Source organism: Podarcis raffonei, chromosome 1 (assembly GCF_027172205.1).
Source record: "Podarcis raffonei isolate rPodRaf1 chromosome 1, rPodRaf1.pri, whole genome shotgun sequence".
Taxonomy (NCBI): Eukaryota; Metazoa; Chordata; class Lepidosauria; order Squamata; family Lacertidae; genus Podarcis; species Podarcis raffonei.
This window is the reverse complement of record NC_070602.1, coordinates 83,645,537-83,670,155: the sequence shown is the minus strand read 5'-3', so window position 1 is coordinate 83,670,155 and position 24,619 is coordinate 83,645,537. Positions and strand designations below refer to the sequence as shown.

The 24,619-nt window shown below is 43.3% G+C and overlaps 1 protein-coding gene across 2 annotated transcripts; it reads left to right on the top strand.

Annotated features, from left to right (window-relative positions):
* Positions 1-177: 177 nt before the first annotated feature.
* LOC128419428 (aldehyde dehydrogenase family 3 member B1-like) lies at positions 178-24,273 on the top strand. Of its 2 annotated transcripts, XM_053400112.1 has the most exons (12): positions 178-315; positions 10,324-10,563; positions 10,705-11,149; positions 16,097-16,259; positions 16,371-16,481; positions 16,949-17,069; positions 17,233-17,318; positions 17,760-17,841; positions 18,175-18,561; positions 19,019-19,185; positions 23,007-23,106; positions 24,041-24,273. In XM_053400112.1, the coding sequence occupies exons 1-12, from the start codon at positions 306-308 to the stop codon at positions 24,232-24,234; spliced, it is 2,106 nt and encodes a 701-aa protein (XP_053256087.1). In that variant the 5' UTR covers positions 178-305; the 3' UTR covers positions 24,235-24,273. The 2 variants fall into 2 exon arrangements, with proteins under 2 accessions (XP_053256087.1, XP_053256078.1); XM_053400103.1 differs by having other exon boundaries at positions 10,324-11,149.
* Positions 24,274-24,619: the final 346 nt, after the last annotated feature.

Below are 24,619 nucleotides of genomic sequence, written 5' to 3'. Positions count from 1 at the left end.
TCCCCACCCTTCCAGTCATATCCTTTGCAAGGCTTATTCTTGTGGTTTGGGCAGAGGTCCCGCCCCAATCTCCTTCAGCCCCAATCAGCTGCTAAGTGGATTGGCCAGCACCCAATCACCTCCCCTAGAGATGAAGGGCAGGAAAAACAAAGAAGCAAAAATGCGCTGAGTCAAAGATAGTTCCCAGAGAAACAAATAAGGTGCTGAGGCTTCCTCTCATCAGTAGCACCCAGGGCCAGCCAGACATAAAGCAGCAGGAAGACAGGCTGAGGATTGCAGCAACAACAACAACAGCAGCAGCAGCAATGGAAAGAGGTACTACTATGAATGTTGGTTGGATGAGATCCAGAGGGTGCTAGTTGCATCTCATCTTCAAGGAATTGGATAGCTGAGAGGACAAGGATAACAGCACGTTCTGCTTGCATGTTCAGATCTGCACATCCCTAGTGTTGTCAGTGGCTGAGGGCATGTTGTGTACGGAAATGAGTTAACGAAAACTACAGATAGAATATTGGTGCTCTTGTATCGGATCTGAGAAATGCAGGATGCAGTCCTGGTTCTAGACACTGCAAGGCCCCGAATGTTGCTATATCTCAGCTTCTGGTTTCCATCTGTAAAATGGGAATAAGAAGCTTCCTTCATAGGATCATTGTGAAAAGAAGCTTCGCAAGGAAATGTTGATGTGTGGCCTGAGCCTTTGGCTGGTCTGTATAGCTAAGGAAGCGTTGAGGATGTTTGGCCAGCAGGACATTTGACAATGACAGCTATTTTAGCAACAGTTTTTACAAAGCCATAGAGGGAGTCTGAAGGGCCTTTTCAGTGGTGGCTCCCAGCTTGTAGAATGCGCTCTCCAGGGATCTGGCACCATCTTTATCCAGCTTTAGGCACCAAGCAAAGCCTTTTCTCTATTCCTGGCCTTTTGGCCCTTAATTTGAAGAATAGCACTGTGGTGTCTTTTAGTGGGGCAGGGCCCGTAGTTCTGCCTTTTTGTTTTGCTGTGTTTTTAGGCTTTTTTATATGTATTGCTTGAATTGTAGGTTTTTATTGTTGCTTTGAATTGGTTTTAATGTCAGTCCCCTTGAAATACTTTGCAAGAAAATAAACTGGCAAATATTAACATTAAAAATAATAAAGTGTCTGGCCTGTATTAGGATCGAGGCAAGTGGCAACCTACTCTATCAGAGATCATGGTAGTTCACAGCATTGAGTGCACTCGTCAAATCCTCTGGCTATGCAGGGGCTTCTGGGCAACGTATCACTAATAATGGCTTTTGTTCTAATGCTATGGAAGTTACTTGAACAAAGGAAAATTCAGAAATCTACTGAGCAACAGTGACTTTGAGTCACATGATGGTATTTGCTGCTGTGATGTCCCTTAGCTTCTCCCTCAGAAGACATCACTGGGACTCCTTTATCCAAGACACTGAGGAGAACTTTGTCTGTGAAACATTTGGGGCTCCTGGGATGAATCCTGCCTGAGCCCCAAGAGGGATGAATGCTGTTACTGTATTCTCTGTCTAGGCAGAAAAAAGACAAATCTAGAACCAGACCAAAAGTCCATTGTTAGCAACATCCAGGAAAGCTTCCATTGTGAGCAAGAACAGCAATTTCTGGGGTAAGGGAACTAGTAATTATCTGTCTCCTGCTCCCCGTATTTACCAGGAAAATGGTATAATCAAAATTATAGGCAAGATTTGATGAAACAGTTGCGCTAGCGAGAACCAACACAACAAGCGCCACTAGTACAGTGGGATTTTCTCCCCTCTCCTTCCTCACACCAGATCTGGGGGGTCAGGATAATAGTGTGAAAGGGGAGGAGAGGGGAGATTCCTCCATCAGGGAAGCAGAGATGCTTGCAGTGACTGAGCAATTTCCTGTTGTTTTGATTCCACCCAATAGTATTTCCCTGCAAAGGATATTACAGCGGTACCTCAGGTTACATACAATTCAGGTTACATACGCTTCAGGTTAGAGACTCTGCTAACCCAGAAATAGTGCTTCAGGTTAAGAACTTTGCTTCAGGATGAGAACAGAAATCGTGCTCCAGCGGAGCACCAGCAGCAGGAGGCCCCATTAGCTAAAGTGGTGCTTCAAGTTAAGAACAGTTTCAGGTCAAGTACGGACCTCCGGAACGAATTAAGTACTTAACCTGAGGTACCACTGTACAGTTTTATAAAAGTTTTTCAGAATTTGATCTACTTACTAAAAACAGAGAGAGAGCATGAAAGCATACAGCAAAGGCAGAGAACTTGTTGCCCTCCAGGTGTTGCTGGACTCCAACTCCCATTAACCCCAGTGAGCACTGCCAATGGTGAAGGATGATGGGCACTGTAGTTCAACAACATGTTGAAGGGGGCATGAGTCTCTCCTTCCTGCTGTAATAGGTTCAATGGAATCTGTATACTAGGGAGGACACCTGGAGTCCCATTGGCCAAATCTGGCCTCCTGGGTGGTATTATGTGGCCTCTTTCCCCAGAGGGAAAGGGGTGTGAAGGAACATTGTGTGTGGCAAGGGGATGTGGCAACCTGCCACATTTAGGAGGGGAGGCTGGGCTTTGGCCTTCCCCTCTCTTGCCTGAAGTGGTCTTAAATTGACAAAAAATGTTGCTGACTAGCTCGCTGTTTACATGAGAACAGGATTATTGCATTGCAGGTGGTTGGACTAGATGACCCTCAGGGTCCCTTCCAACTATTCAGTTCTACGGTTCTGTAAGTTAAATGGATGCCCAGACAGCTCCCTGTTTCTGAAACAGTCTGGTTTGACAGCAACAGAAAAACATACAATCAGAATACAATACAATTATATTATCTGTTTTATTAATCTCTATAACTAAAATGCAGGGTGTAGTTACATTTAAACAGATAACCAAATGGTAGCAACAGAGTTCAACAAGTCCAATGAACCACATAAAGTATTTTCATCAAAGGCAAAGGTGGAAGGCAGCTAATTTGAGCTAATTCACGGGCGATTTGAGACCTGATGTAAATAGTAAAGACACTGAAGGCTATCACGTGACATTTTGCGCTTGCCACGGTTCCCCAACTACAAAGTAGATGTGTATCTGACATTTTCTTTCAGAGATGTTGAATTTCTGGGAGGAATTCAATATCACATTTTCCCAGTTGTTCTGTCAGCTTGCCAGGTGGAAGAATCTCCCATCTTCTTCACCATGTGCTGCTTTAGGGGTTCCCTTGACCCCCAAGCCAAATTTGTGAAGGGCACATGAGGGGAGACAGTGGGGAAGCCCCATTGTACTAGTGGAAGCTCTTGTAGTCCTCTGTTTCCTTTTAAAATACTTTTAAAATGGACTGAGTCTGGGCTTGCATGTATTTTAAAAAGGGTGATGGCAATGGTAACAGTTTCCATACATGCCTATATTACATTTGTTGTGATAAGAACACATTTCTGTACTTACGTATGGTATTGGCAATACTGAGGTAACCTTGAAACAATTTCAGACCCACTGACTCCAAAGAAATGTTTAGATTCATATGTCAGTAAACTCTTAGGTCATATTATATAACAGGTCAATTTTATATTGGAATAAGACTAAGCTTTAAAAAAGGTTTCTGAAACTGACCATTACAAAAAACACTGCATTGTCCAGTAAATTTAATTTGATTGGGGTTTGTTTTTGTTTATAGTAAAATAGCAATACGTAACCCTTCTCCCCAATTTAAATAAATGTTTATATAGATAGCCAGATGTGAAGTGCTCAGTAGCCATACAGTTTCAGATGCTTCTGAAAAATGACATTTCGGTTCTGCACCACTATGCATACTATTTATTCTGATTTGCAGTGGGTTTGTATGGCTAGGCTGTTTTGACATGTAGGCTGTATAAACCAGAATGCCCTTGATTTTCAGAGGAAACTTCACTTGTTGTCATTTTATTTACCGTATTTAAGTTTTTCCAAACCATCTTTCGTGCTGAACCTTCCTTGCATAAACAAAAACCACCAAAATTGATTGGCATACATGAAGAAAAGAAAACACACACGCTCCCTAACATTTAATAGGGCTGAGCCAAAACAAGTTGCAATTAATCATAAATGCTATGAGCCGGAGGAAATTTGGAGCACGGTAAATTATGCCCGCCCTTTGATAGCCTCTATTATTCGCATCTAGAAAATCAGATAACATGCAAACCGGCAATCTTGATAGATTATCAGACATGCATCAGCACAAACTCACCCACATCTGGGCTTTAAAAAAAATTTAAAAATTGACAACCAGACCCACTTCTAGGAAAAAAATGGGCAGTTTGAAAACTCAAGCCATGCAAAAGATATGTTAGATGATGTAAAAAGTGACAGATAACAACATGAAAAGGGGTTTCATCCAATACTAGTTATATTCAGAGGAGACCCATTGAAGTTAATTCAGATGTCTTAGGTTCATTCATGTCCATCTGCCCTGAGCAGAATTTAGTTGGAAAGAACTCAAATAAATTAAGTAGATTAGGCTCCCCTATAATTCCAGACTCTGATCAAGCAGACCCATTTCTTCCTCTGCCACTCCCCACTACTCTGCACAGAGTGTTCATCAATGTTTCTGAAAGGAAGGAATAATTCTAAAACATGAAGACCCTATTCCTGACAAGTCATATGAAGTTATCAGTGATTCCATAAATATCCCTGACGACATTCTTAGCAGGGAACTGATTGGAGCAGTTGCATGAAACATTTGTGCCTGAAGGTATCATCACAGCACAAAATCATTGAATTTTAGCTTCAAAAACAGATAAATCCTCTATCTAGGTTACAGATAGATGATCTGTTAATGTGAGTTTTCTGAGTTTCTCATCTTAAATTCAGTTCTCCATATTTCTGCGGCAATTTGTCATTTTAAAATATCATGAAAATTTGTCAGCGTTTTAGTATCAGTTTCTTTTCTATACACATTAATTAATTAAATTTATTTTTATTATTACTTAATAATTAAATTTATTAGTCACTTGTTTTGCCACAGCAACTCCAAGTGACTTACAATATTATAAGCAAAAAAACACATACATTGAAACCAGCATCAAAAAACTGTAAGCAGTTTTAAATAATATACACATTTTTGCAAGCAATTTCCCAATATATAATGCAATTTTGTTTGTTCTTTTCATTAATATATTCATTTTTATAAAAAACAACAACTTTGGTTAGAAAATTGTACCACCAAGTTCAGATAACTGCGAATTCCAAAGGATACCTGGTGCTGCGGTTTGAACATTTTTTCAGAAAGTACAAATTTGGTTAGTTCACCTTTAAATATGGACTGAATCAGATTTCTTCTCCATGCTGCATCTAGATGTAGGACTGCAATGAGAGTCAGACACATACAAACCTCAAAGAGCTACTTGGGAAGAATGAGTGCTTAACCCAGGGGTAGGCAACCTATGGCTTGGGGGCCGGATGTGGCCCAATTACCTTCTTAATCTGGCGTGCAGACGGTCTGGGAATCAGCGTGTTTTTACATGAGTAGAATGTGTCCTTTTATTTTAAATGAATCTCCGGGTTATTTGTGGGGCCTGCCTGGTGTTTTGACATGAGTAGAACGTGTGATTTTATTTAAAATGCATCTCTGGGTTATTTGTGGGGCATAGGAATTCGTTCATCCCCCCCCCAAAAAAAATATAGTCCGGCCCACCACATGGTCTGAGGGATGGTGGACTGGCCCATGGCTGAAAAAGGTTGCTGACCCCTGGCTTAGCCAAAAGCCACCTGTTTCTAAGAACCACCCTCCCCTAAAGCGGTTTCTCTTTAAAAACAAACAACTTTACAATCTAAATCCATTTTACCTTTACAAACCAACCATCCATTCAACAAAAACTCAGTAGTGAAGAACCACTGCCAGTCAGTACAGACAGTGCTGAACAAATGGACCACTGGTCCGACTCAGTACAAGACAGCTTCCTATATGTCCCTAGTGTTTGACTGAATAGATGCCTCTGGTAGGAGAAAAAGAAGAAAGGCAGTTTTTGCCTACCCCCCCCCCTTTATATAGTCCCCAGTGCCCTCTGAAAATTGGTCTCAGAGGGTTGGGTGACCTTCCAGAATACGGTGGAAGGTGGCATTGGGCCTCAAGGGGGAAGAACAAATCATCATCAACAACAACAAAATTGTTCCCCTTTTTCATTAGCAGATGAATCTGCCAGATCAAAAGTCCATTTGTGAGCACAAGCTCACTGGATTCCAACAAACAGCAGCAACTGGATTCCACTCATAGGGAACAGCATGCCAGAACAGTATGAGGAGGACACTCAGGGGCTAGCAGCAGATGACATGAGAGGAAGCAATGACTATGCTGAAAGGAAGGCTAGGGGATAGCATTAATTCCATATTCATTGCCTGCTGACTTGCTTTGCTGGATCAGATTAAGGTCAACCTACTCCAGTACTCTGCTTCCAATAGCAGCTAACCAAACACCTATGGAAGCTCACACAGAAGAAGCATGAAGGTGATGTCATTGTCTGTTTAGAACCAGGTTGTCTCCAGCCACTGGTACAGAGCAGAAGCTACACCATCTTTGAACATGAAGGCTCCATTTAGTGAACATAACTATCAACCATTGACAGGACTTGACCTCCATGAATTTGTTTTGTCCTGAAGTTGCTTTTTGAAGCCATTCAAGCTAAGGGCCAACATGATGTTTTGTGGCAACGAATTATGCAAGTTAATTATGCTTCTTACCATCTGTTTTGTAGCACTTCCTTCCATGTGTTTTAAACACCAGGTGATTACTTGCTTCCATGTGTGAATCAGCCACCCTGAAATTTCAGTGAAGACAGATCATGCATTTAGTTGAATTATTGATTGAACATACATATTGGAGCCTTATATTTCTTTCTCTTTGTATGCAGATGAAGGTGCAACCAAGAGGCATTTTTACTGAAGTAAATAATGATAATTATATGAATCAGTTCAAAGAAAACTTCAAAAGGAAGGAGGGTAGGTTAGATGCGAAACCTGTTAAGGAGAAAGGTTTAATGCAGAGATGGGGAACCTGTGGCCCTCCAGATGTTGTTGAATTCCTGTTTCCATTAGATCCAGACAGCACCATCAGTGGTCAAGGATGCTGGGCGCTGTGGTTCAACATCGGAAGGACCACAGGCTCCCTGTCCCTGATTTAAGAAGAGAATTGACAGGGTCATAACATTTGAAGGAAAACATGGTTTTAGCCAATGCATTTACAACCGACTAGAGGAAGATACAGTAGGAAGAAGGCCCACAGCACTGTATCGTGTTTCAGGTTATCAGAAGCAGTGTTTAAAAACAATGAAAAACATTGGTCTAGGGGAGAGACTACCAGAAGGATGTGCAAAGTCTTTAGCAGGAGATTCAGAAAGGAAAGAGTAGATCTTGAAAAGGAAGACATGATGTGATTGTTGTGACTGCACGTGAGAGATATGCAAATAGAAGAAAGAAGACAAGAGATTACCTCAGGCTTGTGATGCTATTGCATGAGAAAAAATGATTTCCCTCCACTACTTTATTGCAGAATGATGAGGCCAATTACACCAATTTGTGGATCATAGAAGTCTCAGATTCTAGGAAGGGACCCAGTCTCTCCTAGTTAGACACTTCCTTCATACTCATGCTTTGTTTCCTCAAGACAAGTTTAGCAGTTCTGGGGCAGTTCTAGCCAGAAAATCTGAGTCAGCTATTATCCACGTGACACATTATGCGGACAGTGATCTTGTTTTAAACACAGAGTTAGGACACTCATTGCTCACTGCAAGCCCAATAAACAAGCAGATTCCCGAGGGGTCATTAAGGCCCCACCCTTAATAACCCCACCATTCTCTTCTGGAAGGATGCTATCTTCTGGTTTTCAATAAGCGTCCTTCACATATTACTGTTTTTATGTGTAGAAGTAAAAAACAAAAACAATCTGTTTCAAAGACAGGGGTCTCTGAATTCAGAGCTCAAACCCCCACTAAGGGCTCATGGAGTCAGAATCCAAGTCCCAAATCTCCATGCTCCAACTGCAAGCGAGTGGAGGAGATTAACGAATTATGAGCCAGCTCTAATTAAACCAGGAATTAATTCCAGAATGCGCTGATTAACCTAGGATACTGACTCATACAAGCGACTTCATTCTAGGCTGCACACGTTGCATGAACTTCCTCCAGGTGACCATTCTGTGTGTTTCCTATGTTCACTAGCAACCAGTAAACATAACAGGCACACTTATTTCTTGCAGAAATGAACTGCAAGGCAGGAATTCAGAGTCAGACTGGGAATGCCAAATCGTAAAATTGAAACATAGCTCAGAGAGGGCCTGAGTCAACGGCGCAAGGGTGGGCAGGGAAAGAAAGAGAAATTGGCTAATTTTTATGTATCCTTTGCTTTTTGAGTTGCCATGGGAGTACCAGACTTTTGTGTGAAGGAAATTCGTGCTCTGATTTTTAGAAGACACTTGAAGGGGCAAACATGCTCAGCAGAATGGACTGAGACACTTTGCGCTGCAGAGAGTGGCTGCCACATATAAAAGTCCCTGCAAATCTGTGCACATAAAGAAATGTAGTAGCCTTTGCCTGCTGTGCTAGTTTTTGACTTACAAGGAGGAATGTGAGGGAGCATTTATATAACCACAAGCTGCTAATAGCGGAGGCTGGCTTATGGGGCACGGCCACACTAATCACAGTTTGCCCCCAGCCAGCCCTCCCATGCCTGCCTTACTACTTACAACCAGCCCAGGGAGTGGCACTGCTGGTCAGTTCCTTTGTCTCAGTGTGGTCCCTTGTAGGATTCAGCAGCAGGGAGGATGAGGACAAACCTAGAATGAGTTGGCCCTTTCTGTAATTGGCTCTTGCTCCACCTACAGCTGATCCCCATCTTCCACCCTTCCATCTTCAGTCCCTAGGGGCAGTAGCCGTCACTGCCCTGCAATGCCAGGGTGAAACTGACTACCACCTGGGTGTGTGTGGCAAATCCAGAATGTGCTCGGTCGCAAAAGGGAAAAACTGAGGTGCAGAAAAGTACAGTGCAGGGCATTCCAACAAGCAAGGCTGTTTGCCAGCACAGCAATGCCAGGGTCCACTTGGCAGCCCTGCTCCTTTGTCACCCAAACATATACAGTGGGCTTTGGGTGTAATGATGGGGAGAAGTTCCCTCCATTTGTGAAATTCCCTTTCTTCTCCCTAGAGAGCCTCAAGCAGTGTCCACATTAATAGCTGTCCAGTGCCAGGCGAAGTCCTTTCTTTTCTTCTAGGGATTGTAAAGTTGTTATAGCATCATTTCCACAGCTTGTATTGATATCCATTATGTGAGTCTCGGCTGTTATCCTGATTAATTTATTTTGCCCTGTGCAGTGTGTTAACCCTCTGTCATTTTGATTAGTTCACCTCCATCATTTTAGTGTTGTGCTATGATTTTTAGGCTTGATTAAGTCAGTGGTTCTCAAAGGATGTAGTGCGCCACACTGGCATGGCAGGAGAGGATGGCAAGTGTCGTAGGAAGATTCAAGGGCAATCAAAGAAACATTTAAACATTTCAGTGAAGTATAGTACTGAATCAAAATAAAAATTTTTTATTTGCTGTACATGGATAAATATCTTCTCAAAATGGGAGCAAGTGATATTGATGACAATCCTAGTTGTTTCCCAATGTATTTCTTTCTTTCTTTTTTATTATATATTTTATTGATTTTAAATATTGCATCACAAGAGTACAAAAAAACCCCCACCACCCGTCAGTTAGCAAAAATATATTATATAGAAATAAAAATAATTACAAAAAATAAATATTGCATATAAATAAAATACAGTTCTTCCATACTTTCAGACTTCCGTCTCTCTCAGCATGGGTCCTTCATTTCCACATTAACTGTATTATATTATAACAATTAACTTAAGATATATTGTCTATATTCTTTATAACATATTATATTGCAGAATGTATATTGTCCCCATGTATTTCTTATCAGTAAAAAACAACTGATATAGCGTGAAGTAAATTCTTATTCTGAAAGTATGGCCCAGATAAAAAAGTTTGAGAACTTCTGGATTAAGTTTGTTTTAAAACAATAAATGCTGTTATTTAAATAAAGTGCACCACCCAGAGAACTCTGGTTATGGGGTGACTCAGAAGGACCATAAATAAATAAATTGAGGCACTGAACAAGACAAGCTGCAAATGTCCCCTGAGAATTTAGAATTATTTTGAGTCCATAGACATAACACCAATGCAAGCTAAGAACCACCTAAGTCAGCTCTGTTTAAGAATAGAACACTTTCCACCTTTCCCTGGGAAGGTACCCAAAGCCAATAGGATTTTCTGCCAGTCAGAGAGCACACTTGACTTACTCTATTTTCTTCTCTCTTTCTAGCTGGAGAAATAGTACAAAGTGTATTCTCAGGACAGTGGGACATAAGACAACAGCGCAAAGTTCCAGAAATCCCCAAACAAATTAAAGATATGCAGAGCACAGAAGGTGCAGGGGCCCAACCACAACAGCACAAATTCCAGGAAATTCCTCTCCAAAGTGATGCAGGACAAGCAGGGAGCTCTGGCGCTTCAGGACAACAACGGGGCTTTCCAGGACAGTCAAAGAACTCTGGTTCTTCAGGTCAAGCAGGGAGCTCTGGCGCTTCAGGACAACAACGAGGGTCTTCAGGTCAAGCAGGGAGCTGTGGCGCTTCAGGACAACAACGAGGCTTTTCTGGACAACCAGGGAGCTGTAGCTCTTCAGGACAACAAGGGTCTTCAGGGCAAGCAGAGAGCTCTGGTTCTTCAGGACGAGGGTCTTCAGGGCAAGCTGGGAGCTCTGGCTCTTCAGGACAACAACGAGGCTTTTCAGGACAAGCAGGGAGCTCTGGTTCTTCAGGACAACAATGGGGCTTTCCAGGACAGTCAAAGTGCTCTGCTTCTTCAGGTCAACCAGGGAGCTCTGGCTCTTCAGGACAACAGCGAGGTTCTTTGGGGCAAGCAGGGAGCTCTGGCTCTTCAGGGCAAGCAGGGAGCTCTGGCTCTTCAGGACAACAACGAGGGTCTTCAGGGCAAGCAGGAAGCTCTGGCTCTTCAGGACAAGCAGGGAGCTCTGGTTCTTCAGGACGAGGGTCTTCAGGACAAGCAGGGAGCTCTTCAGGACAACAACAAAAAATCCAAGACCTTCCTAGTCCAAGCCAAGACAACAAGGGCGGTGAATTATCTAGGTAAGGAATGGGCACTGAGAGGACAAGTTAGAAAGGATCTCTTGTGTTTACTGGACCCTATTTTCTGTTCAGTTCAGGTATGTGTACAGTACATAGTCACAACTTCAGCGTCTGAAGAGGATACACAAATAAGTCACACTGCACCTGGATTCTGTGCATATTTACCTTACGTACCCCAAAATTGTTTTTTTTTTTTAGGAAAACCCAAAAGTTGGAAGATCTGGATGTATAGCAGCCCTACCTTACAGTCAGATGATTCAGTGGGGCTCCAGGAAAAGGTGCTTAGCATTGCATCCTACAAGGGGGTTGGAAAGAGGGAGAGAGAGCCAAGTATGGATTGGGACTCAGTTAATATAACCACTTCTCCCAAAAGAGACTCTGTACCTTTAACTGTGATATAAGAGGCATCATTTTCATCACCAACGAAAGCAACTTCCTCCTTTTACTGCTACAGTTAGGCACTCACTAGAATAGTCCTGTTAGCATCACTTTCTCACACCCTTATTTTCCCATCTGTAAAAATTAGAACAATAACAACTAAGTTCATAGTTCAGTTGTGAGGATAAGCAGGATAACAATTGTAGAAGAACTTTGCATTTTAAAGGTGTCATTGTTCGTGTGGACTTGTCCCACTCAACTCAGTGGAAAACTGCTTTAAAATATGTATTTTACAGCACCTAAATGCATGCTAAGTAATTATGCATAAAACAGTGTTATATGCAGAGCTACTCATAGGGAACCATACCATGAAATACACAATCTAGACTAGACCCTAAAATAGAACTTGCCTCCCTGGAAATCTCAACATGTCTTAAGGTAGGTTTTTGATCCTTGCGGCTTGGGAAAACATTTGAAAATTGGTGATTAATGCCCATGAAAGATTCAGACTGCATATGTACATTTGAAACACATGGCCCATGAAAAAAAATAATCCTGGGAACTGAAGTTTAAGCTTCACAGAGCTACAATTCCCTGCTTCCTTCACAAACTACAGTTCCTAAGATTATTGGGGTGAGTGTGTGCCTCATAGTTCATTTAAAAAAGAAAACAAAAAGGTGGACTTTCAGAACTACATTCCCTATGCCTTGCTGAGTTCCCTTCTCTCCATCTTTCTCACCGGCTGCCCTAGCCAACATTTTCCTTCTTTTTGTGTCCTGCACCATTTAAATCCATGCCAAAATATTTCTAATGGATTTGTGTGTTTGATACTATGGAATACTACTGTAAGAGTACAGAATGCAAGCTTACCCATTCATTTTCACAAAAACATTGAGTTTTTGGTGAAGTCTACATGCTGAGTTTTGCATTTTATTCACGTGCTTTGAGAAATGGGGTTGCATCCAACTGCATTTTGCTCAGAATAGGCCCATTGAAATTAATGGACCTAAGTTAGTCATGGTTATTAATTTCAATGGGTCACACAACCCATGGTTGCTCCACCACAATACAGGTCATTTGGGCATGTATATAACTTGTTTGCAACGTATGCACTTTTTACATAGTTGCCTGATTTTCTATCCATGCCCAGTGCTCCAATTCTATACAAGAAGCATAATAGGTTGCTGCCTTCCTATTATAAGTGAACCAACAACAGGACTGTAGGAGTCACTACAAAGGTTGGCATGGCAAAGAAGCCACACTGTTTATCTACCCAGGCCCATTTTCTAGTTGTTTCAGCCAGTTTCCACAACCACCCCGTTGTTGTTGCTGTTGTTGCTGTTGTTGTTGTTGTTAACTGAATTTCTATACCACCCTTCATCTGAGGATCACAGGGCAGTTTACAATATAAAACACAAAAATACATAATGTAATATTGGGTTGCCATGGCATGGGTGTTTTGTTGAGACTTCTTCCAATGCAATTTGTTCTTCTCCACAACCATCATGAAAAACCTATTCAGATGAATTGATTCAGAGTGGACTCATTGAAATGAATGAACATAACTCTTAGGTCCCTTCATTTCTACTCTATGTAAAACTCAGCTGAATACCACGTGAGAGGTTTATGCAATCAAAGGTTTGCAATGGGGGCATGTCCTGCAGTTTGCTCAATAATTGCACTGCATTTGCCTTACCTGGGTCAGCTAGTTCCTCTATGTGTCAGTCAGCTGATCTGCTGAGAAACACACAATTTGTGTCAACCAGGGCATGATTTCCTTTGAGCATGGACACAGCCCTGGAATACATGCAATCATGATAAAACTCGTGAGCACCTGCATCTGGAAACAGGTACAAAGGGTTTTTTTTAACTCTGTGTACTGAGTATCAGGGAAGGGTTTCCAAGGGAGACAGTGTGATCTCAAGCCTTGTTTAAATTTGAAACACAAGCTGCTTCAGTCCACAGACAGATTATAGTATGTGTTTGGTCAAAGGGCTTAAAAGAAAGAAAGAAAGAACAGGCAGATCAAGACTGCTAGCTCAGCTGCCCACGCCTGGAAGCGTGAAGCCAGCTGCAAATCAGGCACAATGTAAGCGGACTGGCAAAACTGGTTTATGGATAAGCACTAAGAAAGTCACCACGCGGGTGGCGTGGTGGGTTAAACCACAGAGCCTAGGACTTGCCGATCAGAAGGTCGGCGGTTCGAATCCCCGTGACGGGGTGAGCTCCCGTTGCTCTGTCCCTGCTCCTGCCAACCTAGCAGTTCGAAAGCACGTTAAAAGTAGTTTGATTACAATGATGAACCTGAGCCAGGAATCTAAAGCAAGTATTGTTCTCGAACCACAACAACTCGTCCTGCTCTCCAGCGTTTAAGGAATTAAAGTTCAATGAGATTCCTACACCAAAAAAATCCCAAGAATCCCCAGTAATCCTACCTCCTCATTTCCTGCCTTGCACAACTGCCCTGAAAAAAATTTCTAGGATAATCAGAGGGGAAAGCTTGGGTGGAGGTTTCCCCCATTCCTCTTTCACTTCTCCACCAACCTTTTTTGGGTTCAAACTGGCAGTCTTCCTGTCAGCAAAAGCTGTCCAATCAGCTGCTGGGAAGCTGAGACAAGGGCAATGGTACTCACCATGACAGGACCGCATCCATGCAACCTGTACGCAGCAGCAAGGTTGTTGCAGCAGCAAGCGCCAGGCCAGGTCTCAGGGTGGAGCCTATTCAATGGGAAAAGTTGGAGATGGAAATAGTTCAGGAAACAGGATTAGGTTTTTGGAGGTTTGGGTTAGGTTTTTGGAGGTTGGTCAACATCTGTTATTCACAGGTTATGATACTCCTCTCCAGAAGTAAGACCGATCCTGGATCACAGGGTGCTAAACTTTTTGCTTTGCTTTATCCTGCAGAAAGCTACAGTTTATAGCACCCTTAACAAACTAGGATTCATGGGATGTGTATGTGCTTTAAATGTATGGGGTGTGCCTTCTCATGCCTGCTTCTTCTCTAGTCTTCTGTTCTAGTCCTTCCACACCGTCTTGTGGCACCTACATCTCCTTTCTTACAGAATCATAAAATCACAGAATTGTAGAGTTGGGAGGCTTCCTGAGGGTTATCTAGTGCAACCCACTGCAATGCAGGCATCTCCCCCCCCCCCATTTTTTTTTATTGGTTTTCTCTTATAACACACATTACACTTAAGGAAAACATTACACTTAACACAACATAAAAACTTAACAGCAACAAAAACACAAAAAATAAAAGAACAATTTTTTCTTCTTGTTCCCAGGTATATTTACATTGCTAATAGACTTTCTCGAAATCCTCCAATCTGAATTTCATCATATCTCATATTTAGCAGTTCCCAATTTCATATTTATAACATCAATATCTTCTTTCATTACAAACTCTTATCCTTACTTCCAATTATAACAGTCATCATTATTAATCTTTTTCTATCCCTTAGCCTAATCTGTTACTTCTAGGAATTTCTTAATTATCTTATATTGCAATATCTCGCTAAATATTATTTAAATTTCTTCCAATCTTCTTGTGTTTCCTCCTCTTTCTGGTTGCGGATTCTTCCAGTCAGGTCAGCCAGCTCCGAGCGATGCAGGCATCTCAGCACAAGGTCTCCCATCCAGTTTGGAACCATACTGTACCCTGTTTAGCTTTGCAAATGTGCTAGCATTTTTATTGCTGTTGGAGTCTGTCCAATCAGACAAGAAGGGAGTGGGTGCAGGCAGTGAAGGTGGACCATTTGATGAACAAATCCAGCATGGAAAATTCAGCTCAACTGATGGGCATCATGGTGTGCCTGTTGCAGTATTGTAGTGGATGTGGGCACCCCATCGATGACCCTCCACAGTAGTTGAGAACATGCTGTAGACAGATTCCTTTACTTCTTGTTGCAGTGGGTGGCATTCAATGCTAGTCCTACACAGAGTAGACCCACTGAAGTGCACAAACATTCATTCATTTCAGTGGCTCTGCTCTGGACTTAGCCCAATACAATCCAGTGCAGCCCAAAGTTATTTTGACTTTGAACAGATGAGGCAAGTATTGCTAATGTGCAGTCTGTCCAGTGAGCAGCCAGTTCTTAGTGGGGCTCCATTGATTCTCTGAATGACACCGTTATCAGCTGAGTTTGTGAGGTAAATGTGGTGGTAGCTCCTAAATACCAGACCCTATTGTGTGTGTGGAATATGCATACCAGCCCCAACGTGATCCACACCCCACTCCAGAGCACGAAGGAAAAACATTTCATTGACCCTTTCCTGAAGCACAATAGGGTTTCGTGCATCTACATTAATAGGACGAGGAGCTGTTAAGCAGGAGATGATTCTCCCCAGGTAGGCACACAATAATAATAAAAAAAGGAAAGCAGACACCCATCAAGGATGATACAATTCTGGGGCATCCTGATTTAGGGGATGGTGTTTTCATAAATGATCCATGACATGGGGGTCTTGCAGCAGCTCTTCAATCTGCTTTGGGTCCATACAATGAAAAGTGATATACACAAGCCTCAAATAAGTAAAATAAATAAATGAGAGCACCTGCTTTCTCTCCAGAATGAACCCCTATGCTGGCCTTGTGGACTGCCTGCGTGCCACCTGGCTGACGGGAAAGACACGTCCCATGGAGTATCGGCAAGGGCAGCTGGAGGCCCTGAATCGCTTCCTGGAGGAGAGGAGGTCAGATCTCCTGCATGCCCTGAATCAAGACATGCGAAGGGTGAGTGTGGTCATCCAGGTCAGAGGAACCACAAGGGTTACGGCATGGTGTGGCTCTTCAGCCCAGAATGGACTCTGCTAATGTATTTTCTTTCTTGCGTCCTCTGTACAGCCCCATTTCGAAGGGGAGGTCGCTGAGGTTGCCTTCACAAGGAGTGAGGTGAACAATGCCCTTAACAACCTGAGCTGCTGGATGAAGGATGAGAACGTGAGCAAGAACTTGGTAAGGAGGCTGAGTTGAGAAAAGAGGAAAGATGACCTCGTGTGTTAAATGGGGAGAAAAGTCTAGGAGCTGTGCTCATTAAACTGGGGGTGGATCTTGTATCTGTGCAGTGCCCTTTCAAAACTGTTATATGGATGTTCTGTTCGAAGGAGTCATTTAACTCATTCACTATTATTACTGTACTGTATCTATCTATCTATTTGTATGTAAGGTCTCAAACTGGGGCCTCCAGCAGCTAGTCTCCTAGTGCTTTAGTTCCTGTGCCAGCAGCACTCAAATTCCCACGGGTTTAGTAAGATCACATAAGTGCCCCATTTTAGCTATGTTGACTGAATGCATTTTCGCACTAAAGATCAGCAGTGGTTGAAATGCACATTCAGGCTTTCATTTCTACAACTCGCTTCACTCTTCTTCACTCTGCTCCACTTGCTTCATAGATTTTTGTGTGTGCCTTTACTTCCCTATAGGCCACCAAGCTTGACTGTGCCTTCATCCGCAAGGACCCGTATGGTGTGGTCGTCATCATTGCACCCTATAACTACCCCATCAATCTTCTCTTGGTGCCTCTTGTGGGGGCCATCGCAGCTGGTGAGTGAAAAACCATCAGAGGTCCTCCATCTAGTGCTTCACAGCATCTCCCTTCTTCCACTGGTCTCTTTACAGCGGCAGCGACTGCTGCTCCTTGTTTCCAGGCATGCTGTAGTCTTTCTGTCTCCTGTCGTTATGGTAATGTGTCCTTCTCTCCCACCAGGGAACTGCGTGATTGTCAAACCCTCAGAGCTAGCCCGCCACACTGAAAGGCTTCTTGCCGAAGCACTGCCTTGTTATCTTGACCCGGTGAGTTCCTTGGTTCTTTTGTGTTTTCTCAGAGCACAACTGATGCCAACTTACTGGACGTGCCTTCTTCCTGCTCCTGAGTATTACAGTTGTCTTCCTTCCCCGGTGTGATGGGTATTGTCAAGTGGTGGCACAGGGGCCACCACTGAACTATCTCTCAGGAGGGTGGTGGTGGTAGTGGTGGTAAACTGAATTGCATAAGAGGAGCTGTCCTGGATCTAGTCCAGGACTCTGTTTTCCACAGTAGCCAACCTGATCCCTATGGGAGGTCTGCAAGGGAGGAATGAGCACACCATCACTTTCCTGCCATTGTTCCGCAGCAACTGGTATTCAGAGGCTCACTATCACTGGTCTTGGAGAGCTGCACTCTTCATAACAATAGCCACTGGCAGCCTTATCCTGCATGAATTTGTCTAACGTGAACCTTCTCTTATTTTACAGGAAACCTTTGCTGTAGTGACAGGTGGCTCTGAAGAGGTAACCAAACTCCTGGAGAACCAGTTTGATTACATCTTTTTCACAGGTGATCTCTTTTTTTATTAAAAAAAACCACCTCCATTTTTATTACCATCACCCTTTATATAGCGCTTATAAAATTAAAGCATTCTCATAAGCCACATCCCAACAGAATGTCAGATTTCCACTTTTTTAAAAAAGCAAACCTTGATCTTGGAACGGCAGTAAATTATAAAAATTAAATATGGGCTATGTTATTTCCAAAATTCATTTTTTACACAGATTCTTTCTGTGTAAAAGCACAGGATTTGGGGTTATCTTGGTGCAGAATGTGAGGTGGGAGTTTGAGGAGTAGCGTATCTCTCTTGTGACTCCCCTAAATCTTGCCATCCCTCTGCAGGGAGTCCCCGCGTGGGAAAGATTATCATGACTGCAGCAGCCAAACACCTGACCCCATTGACTCTGGAGCTGGGGGGCAAAAACCCCTGCTATGTGGATAAATGCTGCAATTTCCAGAACGCGGCCAACCGAATTGTCTGGGGGAAGTTCTTCAACGCTGGCCAGACTTGCATTGCACCAGACTATGTGATCTGCACCATTGAAACGCAGGAGAGGCTGATGCCTTGCCTGCGCCAAGCTATCCGTGAATTCTATGGTGAATGCCCCCAGGATTCGCCCGACTTTGGCCGTCTGATCGACGATAAGCACTTCCGGCGCCTTCGAGCATTCCTGGAATGTGGCCGAGTGGCCATTGGTGGAGAGTCTGATGAGTGTGACCGTTACATTGGTGAGCAAGTGACCTGCTGACAGGGAGCCTGGGGTGGGGAAAAGACCAGGAGACCCTCTTTGATATTTCCCCCCTTTTTATTTTTGACATTTATATCCTGCCCTTTCTCCCTAAGGAGCCCTTGGCAGTAAACAATGTAACAAAACAGAATTAAAATATATTAAAAACATTTAACAGCACAAGAGGAACCCTGGTGGATCAGGCCAAAGGCCCATCTAGTCCAGCATCTTGTTCTCACAGTAGCCAACCAGATGCCTAGAGGGAAGCCCACAAGCAGGTCCTGAGCACAAGAGCACTGGACCCACTTGTGCTCCCTAGTAACCGGCATTCAGAGGCATATTGTGGGCTTGTGCACTGGGAAGTGCAGCCTTGGGTGAAATGAAGGCCATGGCTGAATTGGAAGGCATGGGAGCAATCTGAGAATATAATGTGTCTTGATGCAATCTTCTGCCTGCAGCCCCCACTGTACTGGCTGATGTGAAGGAGTGGGAGCCAATCATGCAAGAAGAGGTCTTTGGGCCCATCCTGCCCATTTTCACTGTGGGAGACTTGGACGAGGCCATCCACTACATCAATAGAAAGCAACGCCCACTGGTTGCCTATGCCTTCTCCTGCGACTGCAAGGTATGCTTTAGGGTTAATGGTAAAGGTAAAGGGACCCCTGACCATTAGGTCCAGTCATGACCGACTCTGGGGTTGCGGCGCTCATCCTGCTTTATTGGCCGAGGGAGCCGGCTTACAGCTTCCGGGTCATGTGGCCAGCATGACTAAGCCGCTTCTGGCGAACCAGAGCAGCGCACGGAAATGCCGTTTACCTTCCTGCCGGAGCAGTACATATTTATCTATTTGCACTTTGACGTGCTTTCGAACTGCTAGGTTGGCAGGAGCAGGGACCGAGCAACGGGAGCTCACCCTGTCGCGGGGATTCAAACCGCTGACCTTCTGATCAGCTTTAGGGTTAGAGCTCTCCTAATCCAGGAAGTTGGTGACGGTTACAGGAACGTGACCCAAGCTGGCCAACAGCCAGAGAAGTGTGGTGCTGCTTTCAAAATGTGCTTATGCTTGGCTGTATCAACATTGGTATAATGTCCATGGAGCAGCTCCCAGCAGCATACCTCTGCATGCCCAGTGTTTAAACAGTGCGCCGGTGGCAAGGAGGCATGTTGGACCTCGAGATTCTTTGTAACATACAACAAATGTTTGTGTATATGGTAAATGCACAGCCCGAGGCTTGTTTCTTAAGAAGTGAATTCCATGGAGTTAAAGAAGACTTAGCTACAGCATTATTAAGAAACATGTATGGGCTTATTTCCATAGAGGGTTGCAGCCTTGTTTCCCAAGTAAGTATGCATAGGATTTTAACCTGAGCAAGAAAGAACAAGCTATATTTGTCCCGTGAAAATCAGTGACCACAGTGAATTCTGACAGCAGTGAATTTGCTCTGACCTACAGACATAGAACCTGAGGTTGTTTGTGGTTGTGATGGACAAGGATACAAATACACGCCCACTAAGCCTTTTTTTAACATAAAATAAAAAATGTACTGAAGTATCTAGCTATACACGGAACAAGGACCATCAAGTGGTGCTACAAGTAATCTAGTGTGCAGCTGTTTGAAAAATAGTCAGAATTTGGTCTATGGCCAGCTCTCTTCCTATTTATTCCCCAGTTCCTTAGCCTAACATTAAAAGGTGATCACCAAGTGACAGAAAGTAGAGCTGAGGCTTTAGGGTTTTAAAAAACCAGCAAGTGTGCCATATCATTTCAGTTTTGTTCCTTCTGAAGTGAATAGTAATTTTGGAGCAAGAGGTTCATTTGCCAGACTGGTAGCCCAACTATCTTTGCAGTGAGTGAGGCTGTGTGGCTGAGACACACTAGAATGCCTTGCTGGTGTACTTGAAGTTATTAACATCTTTAGATAGCTGTGGTGGCGGAGACTTTAATCATCAGGCTTCAAAGCAGCCCGTAAATACACCAGTTATTATATGTATCAGTGGCATAAATCACACACAGAGGCTTTTGGCTTCTGGACAAAAGACAGTGTGTTCTGTAAAACCGCCTTTCAAGGTAAATCCTTCTTCCTAGCCAGAGTTGCTGGTAAACAGCAATTCCTGCACTCAAGTAGCATGAATATTGGGAGAGCTTTGGATGTGGGGAAGGTGACAGTGTTAGTGTCCAGTGTACTTCCTTGGATAGTGGCTCTGACATTGCAGTATAGTTCCATTCCCCCACCTACCTGAGAGATTTTGAGCCCACTATTTCTTTTTTAAAGGGGAGGGAGTACCCAATGCTTTGTATCTTTTAGTTTTAAAAGATCTCTGAAGGGTGTGCACCCCTTTTGTCTGATGCTAGTGCAAGCGCTCTCTCTCTCTCTCTCTCACACACACTCTTTCAGAATGCAATGTCTTGTGCTAGCCAGTGAGGTGAGTGTTCAGCATGTATGAATAAAGAACAGTAGCTCAATTTCAAAAATTTCATGTGTCACATGAACAGTGGCAAAATGGCCATTCCAACACAATTCTATGCATGCTCATGTGAAAGTTAGTTCCACTGAATTAAGTGGAGGCTTACTGTGCAATTCAAAGTGGGGAAATCTGCAAGGGGTCAGACACGCTCGTGATTTACCCCATGCAACGTCCACAACATCCAAACCCCTCCTAGCCAGCAGACCTGGTGGTTTGGATTGCTCTTTGCCACTTAGGAAAATCTGTATAGGATTTCAGCATGAATTTAATGTGCCACAAGACTCTTTGTTGTTTCAGTTCACATTTGTTGTTTCAGTTCACATTTAAAATAAACCACCTTATTTAAGGGGAAAGACCCTTAAAATGTGATATATGGCATAAGTGAATTAAGATCCCTATACAGCACATGGGAACAATCCACTGGGAAAAGTTCTTATACAAATGCCATTGAAATGAATGGAAACTGTGCCACAGTCCTAAGTGTCAATTCATGCCCCAGATGTGTATATTTTTCATAGGCGCATATGAAGCTGCCTTAAACAGTCAGGTCACTGGCCCATCCAGATCAGCATTGTCTCTACCTAGAGATGCCATCAAACCCACTGAGACTTTCTATATACAACTCAGCTCTGCCGCTGAGTTGAACCTCACCCTCCCAGCCCCAATAAAGGGGCTGCGCTGCATTGTGGCAACACCATGTTTGCCAACAAGGATTTGCTGGGCAGTGAGCTGCGGCCGATCCCAGGTTCCTTGTGACTTGGCTTGTATTAGACTCACAAAACCTTGTTCGCTGAATTCATTCACCAAATGGGCACTGAAAACAGTTGGATGATGTATCTTCAAAATGTAATACACGCTACTGTTTTCCTGTTTGGGGTGACTGGGCTGCCTCTGAAACGTAAGCTCCTGCTGAAACTGCTGCAAATGGCCAGCAGATGGTGCTAGTGTAACAGACATCTATTATTTCATTTCGACATCTATTTGCAGGCACGTTTTAGTTCTTCTGTAAACTTTCCCACTCATCTCCTCTGCTATCTATCAGAAGCCTGAGTTATATGTAATTTTATTTTTAAGAATCCAGACTCTGAATGCAAGGGGTCCATTTATTAACAGAGGACTGCAACTCCTGCAGAGTATCAGCTGTGCACACATCTCTTGCAGTTCCTTTAGATCAGGGGTCAGCAACCTTTTTCAGCCGTGGGCCGGTCCAACGTCCCTCAGACCATGTGGTGGGCTGGACTATATTTTGAAAAAAATAAATGAACGAATTCCTATGCCCCACAAATTACCCAGAGATGCATTTTAAATAAAAGCACACATTCTACTAATGTAAAAAAACAACAAAAAACGCTGATTCCCGGACCGTCTGCGGGCCGGATTGAGAAGGCGATTGGGCCGCATCTGGCCCCCAGGTCTTAGGTTGCCTACCCCTGCTTTAGATTTAGCAAACTTCTAGACAGTAGCCCCACAGCATTTGATATTGCATCCTTTAAAAGTCAGAGCACTTGCTATGATTTTGTCATAGAGACACTACTGAACACGATCTCCCCTGGATTGCTCAGTTGGTTAGAGTGTGGTGCTAATAACACCAACGTTGCAGGTTTGATCCCCGTATGGGGCATTTGCATATGCCTGCATCGCAGTTCACAGATGATTTGCTAGACACTGTCATCAGTACAGAAACTTTTAGAAAGGACTAAGAGAACATGAATGAAAAAACCCTAATAAATGTATCGACTCACAAAAACAGACAGTACTCAGTGAGCACTACCTCACTGGGTAAGGGAGTTTCCATTTGGGTTTTGAGATGCAAAATGTCAATAAACATCTATTATTGGAGCAAGTTTGATGATGCAGCTCTGAAGAAAATAAATGGTTGGAAGTGTTTCCAATTACAAAAGCTAAAACCTGTCAAACCCCAAACTTGAGGCTACCAGGGACAAGGCCCTTGATATTCTTCTGCTCTTTTTCACTCCATAGGTTGTGAACCACGTATTGAATTGTACAAGCAGTGGCAACTTCTCTGGCAATGATACCATTATATACTCAACATTGGTCTCCTTACCATTTGGTGGCATAGGTATGAACAAGGCCTTTCTCCCCCATGTTGTCTCTTTCCCCTACCTCTGCAAATGCTTCCTCCCAATTTGATACTCCTTCCTTTCCCATGGGTGAAGGCCAAAGGCCTCGAAGGTTTCCGTACTGCTCTTGGTGCATCTGTTGATTACACGCACAAAATGCAAAATAGAAAAGGGAATTAGCTGCAAACATGCATCCCAGCGTGCCATTTAGAAGCTGTAGTCTGGGGATCTGCTGGCAGGAAGATACACCAAGATAACCATTGGTCTCCATAGGAATATTGCAACAAATTTTTGTATTCAAATCTGCCAGAATGCAGCATCTCCTTCCCCTCCAGTATTCATACGGCAGGCTCAATCAAAGGAACGTGTTTCACATGTCCAGCACAATCCTGTGCATGTTTACTCATACATTAGCTCCATTGTGCTGAAGTCTTGCTCCCAGGCAAGAGTGCAGAGGCCTGCAGCTGAATTTCTTTACATTTTTTTAAAGCTGGTTATTATTTTTTATGTGCCACACCATGAATCATTTTCACTAGTGATAGTAAAGTGGGAAGTCTTGCCGAACATCAGAACACAGTATCCAAGTATATACTGTTTGCAGGTAGAATCAGGTAATAAGATACTAGATTATCTTTAGTCAATGATTTTAGGTTGTGATGCATTGCCAAGTGGGTTCAAAACCCTGAAAATGCCTTGAAGATAAACATCAAGGGCTGTGATAAGGGAACGCTTTCTGAGCACACCTGCTGCAATCTGGCTTGGAGAAATTGATAGTAGTAGTAATAATAATAATAATAATAATAATAATAATAATAATAATTTTATTATTTATATCCCACCCATCTGGCTGGGCCATGCCCAGGCTGTTGGGCAAACACTAAGCTTTTGCCAGGGAGCAGGATCTGAACTGTATGCTTTCTTCTTCTGTTGCAGGATACAGTGGCTTAGGCAAGTACCACGGCAAGTTCAGCTTCGACACATTCACTCATCAACGTGGTACACTCTTGCGCTGCATGGGATTGGAGGCAATCAACACCGTTCGCTACCCTCCCTATACCGAAGGCAAATTACAATTGTTGCTCTCCCTTGTTGACGTCAAGCGTAAAGGCATGTGCACCTTGCTGTGAACTCCCATGAATCACATATGCCTTCTGGCCCCAGGAGCTGCTGGAGACAGAGAAGATTGTTTTATCTGGCTCTCTCCTCGCCTCCCAATAAGGCACTTGCCTAAACTCTTACCTCCTGGAAAAGCCTTGCCCCATTATCCTGATTACTTGCTACATGCCCTCCCACCCCTCCCCTTTTTCTGCTCCCCAGTTTTGGTGGGTCCAATGCCTAGCTGGTGGTTATATTTTGATGTCATACAATGTATAGGACCACCTACTTCAGTTAACTAAGTACTTGCAAGGTTTTTGCAGTAGGTAAAATCAGAGTTAGATTTCCCTTTTAACAGAGTTTTATGAAGCTAATTACTGATTTAATGTCCATGATCACCAATTCCTTTGTAAAGAC

Bases quoted from the DNA above. Each gene is read 5' to 3' on its own strand.
- LOC128419428 (XM_053400103.1), top strand. The intron at 17,070-17,232 runs GTGAGTGAAAAA...CTCTCCCACCAG, and splicing joins TGTGGGGGCCATCGCAGCTG to GGAACTGCGTGATTGTCAAA. The intron at 17,319-17,759 runs GTGAGTTCCTTG...CTTATTTTACAG, and splicing joins TGCCTTGTTATCTTGACCCG to GAAACCTTTGCTGTAGTGAC.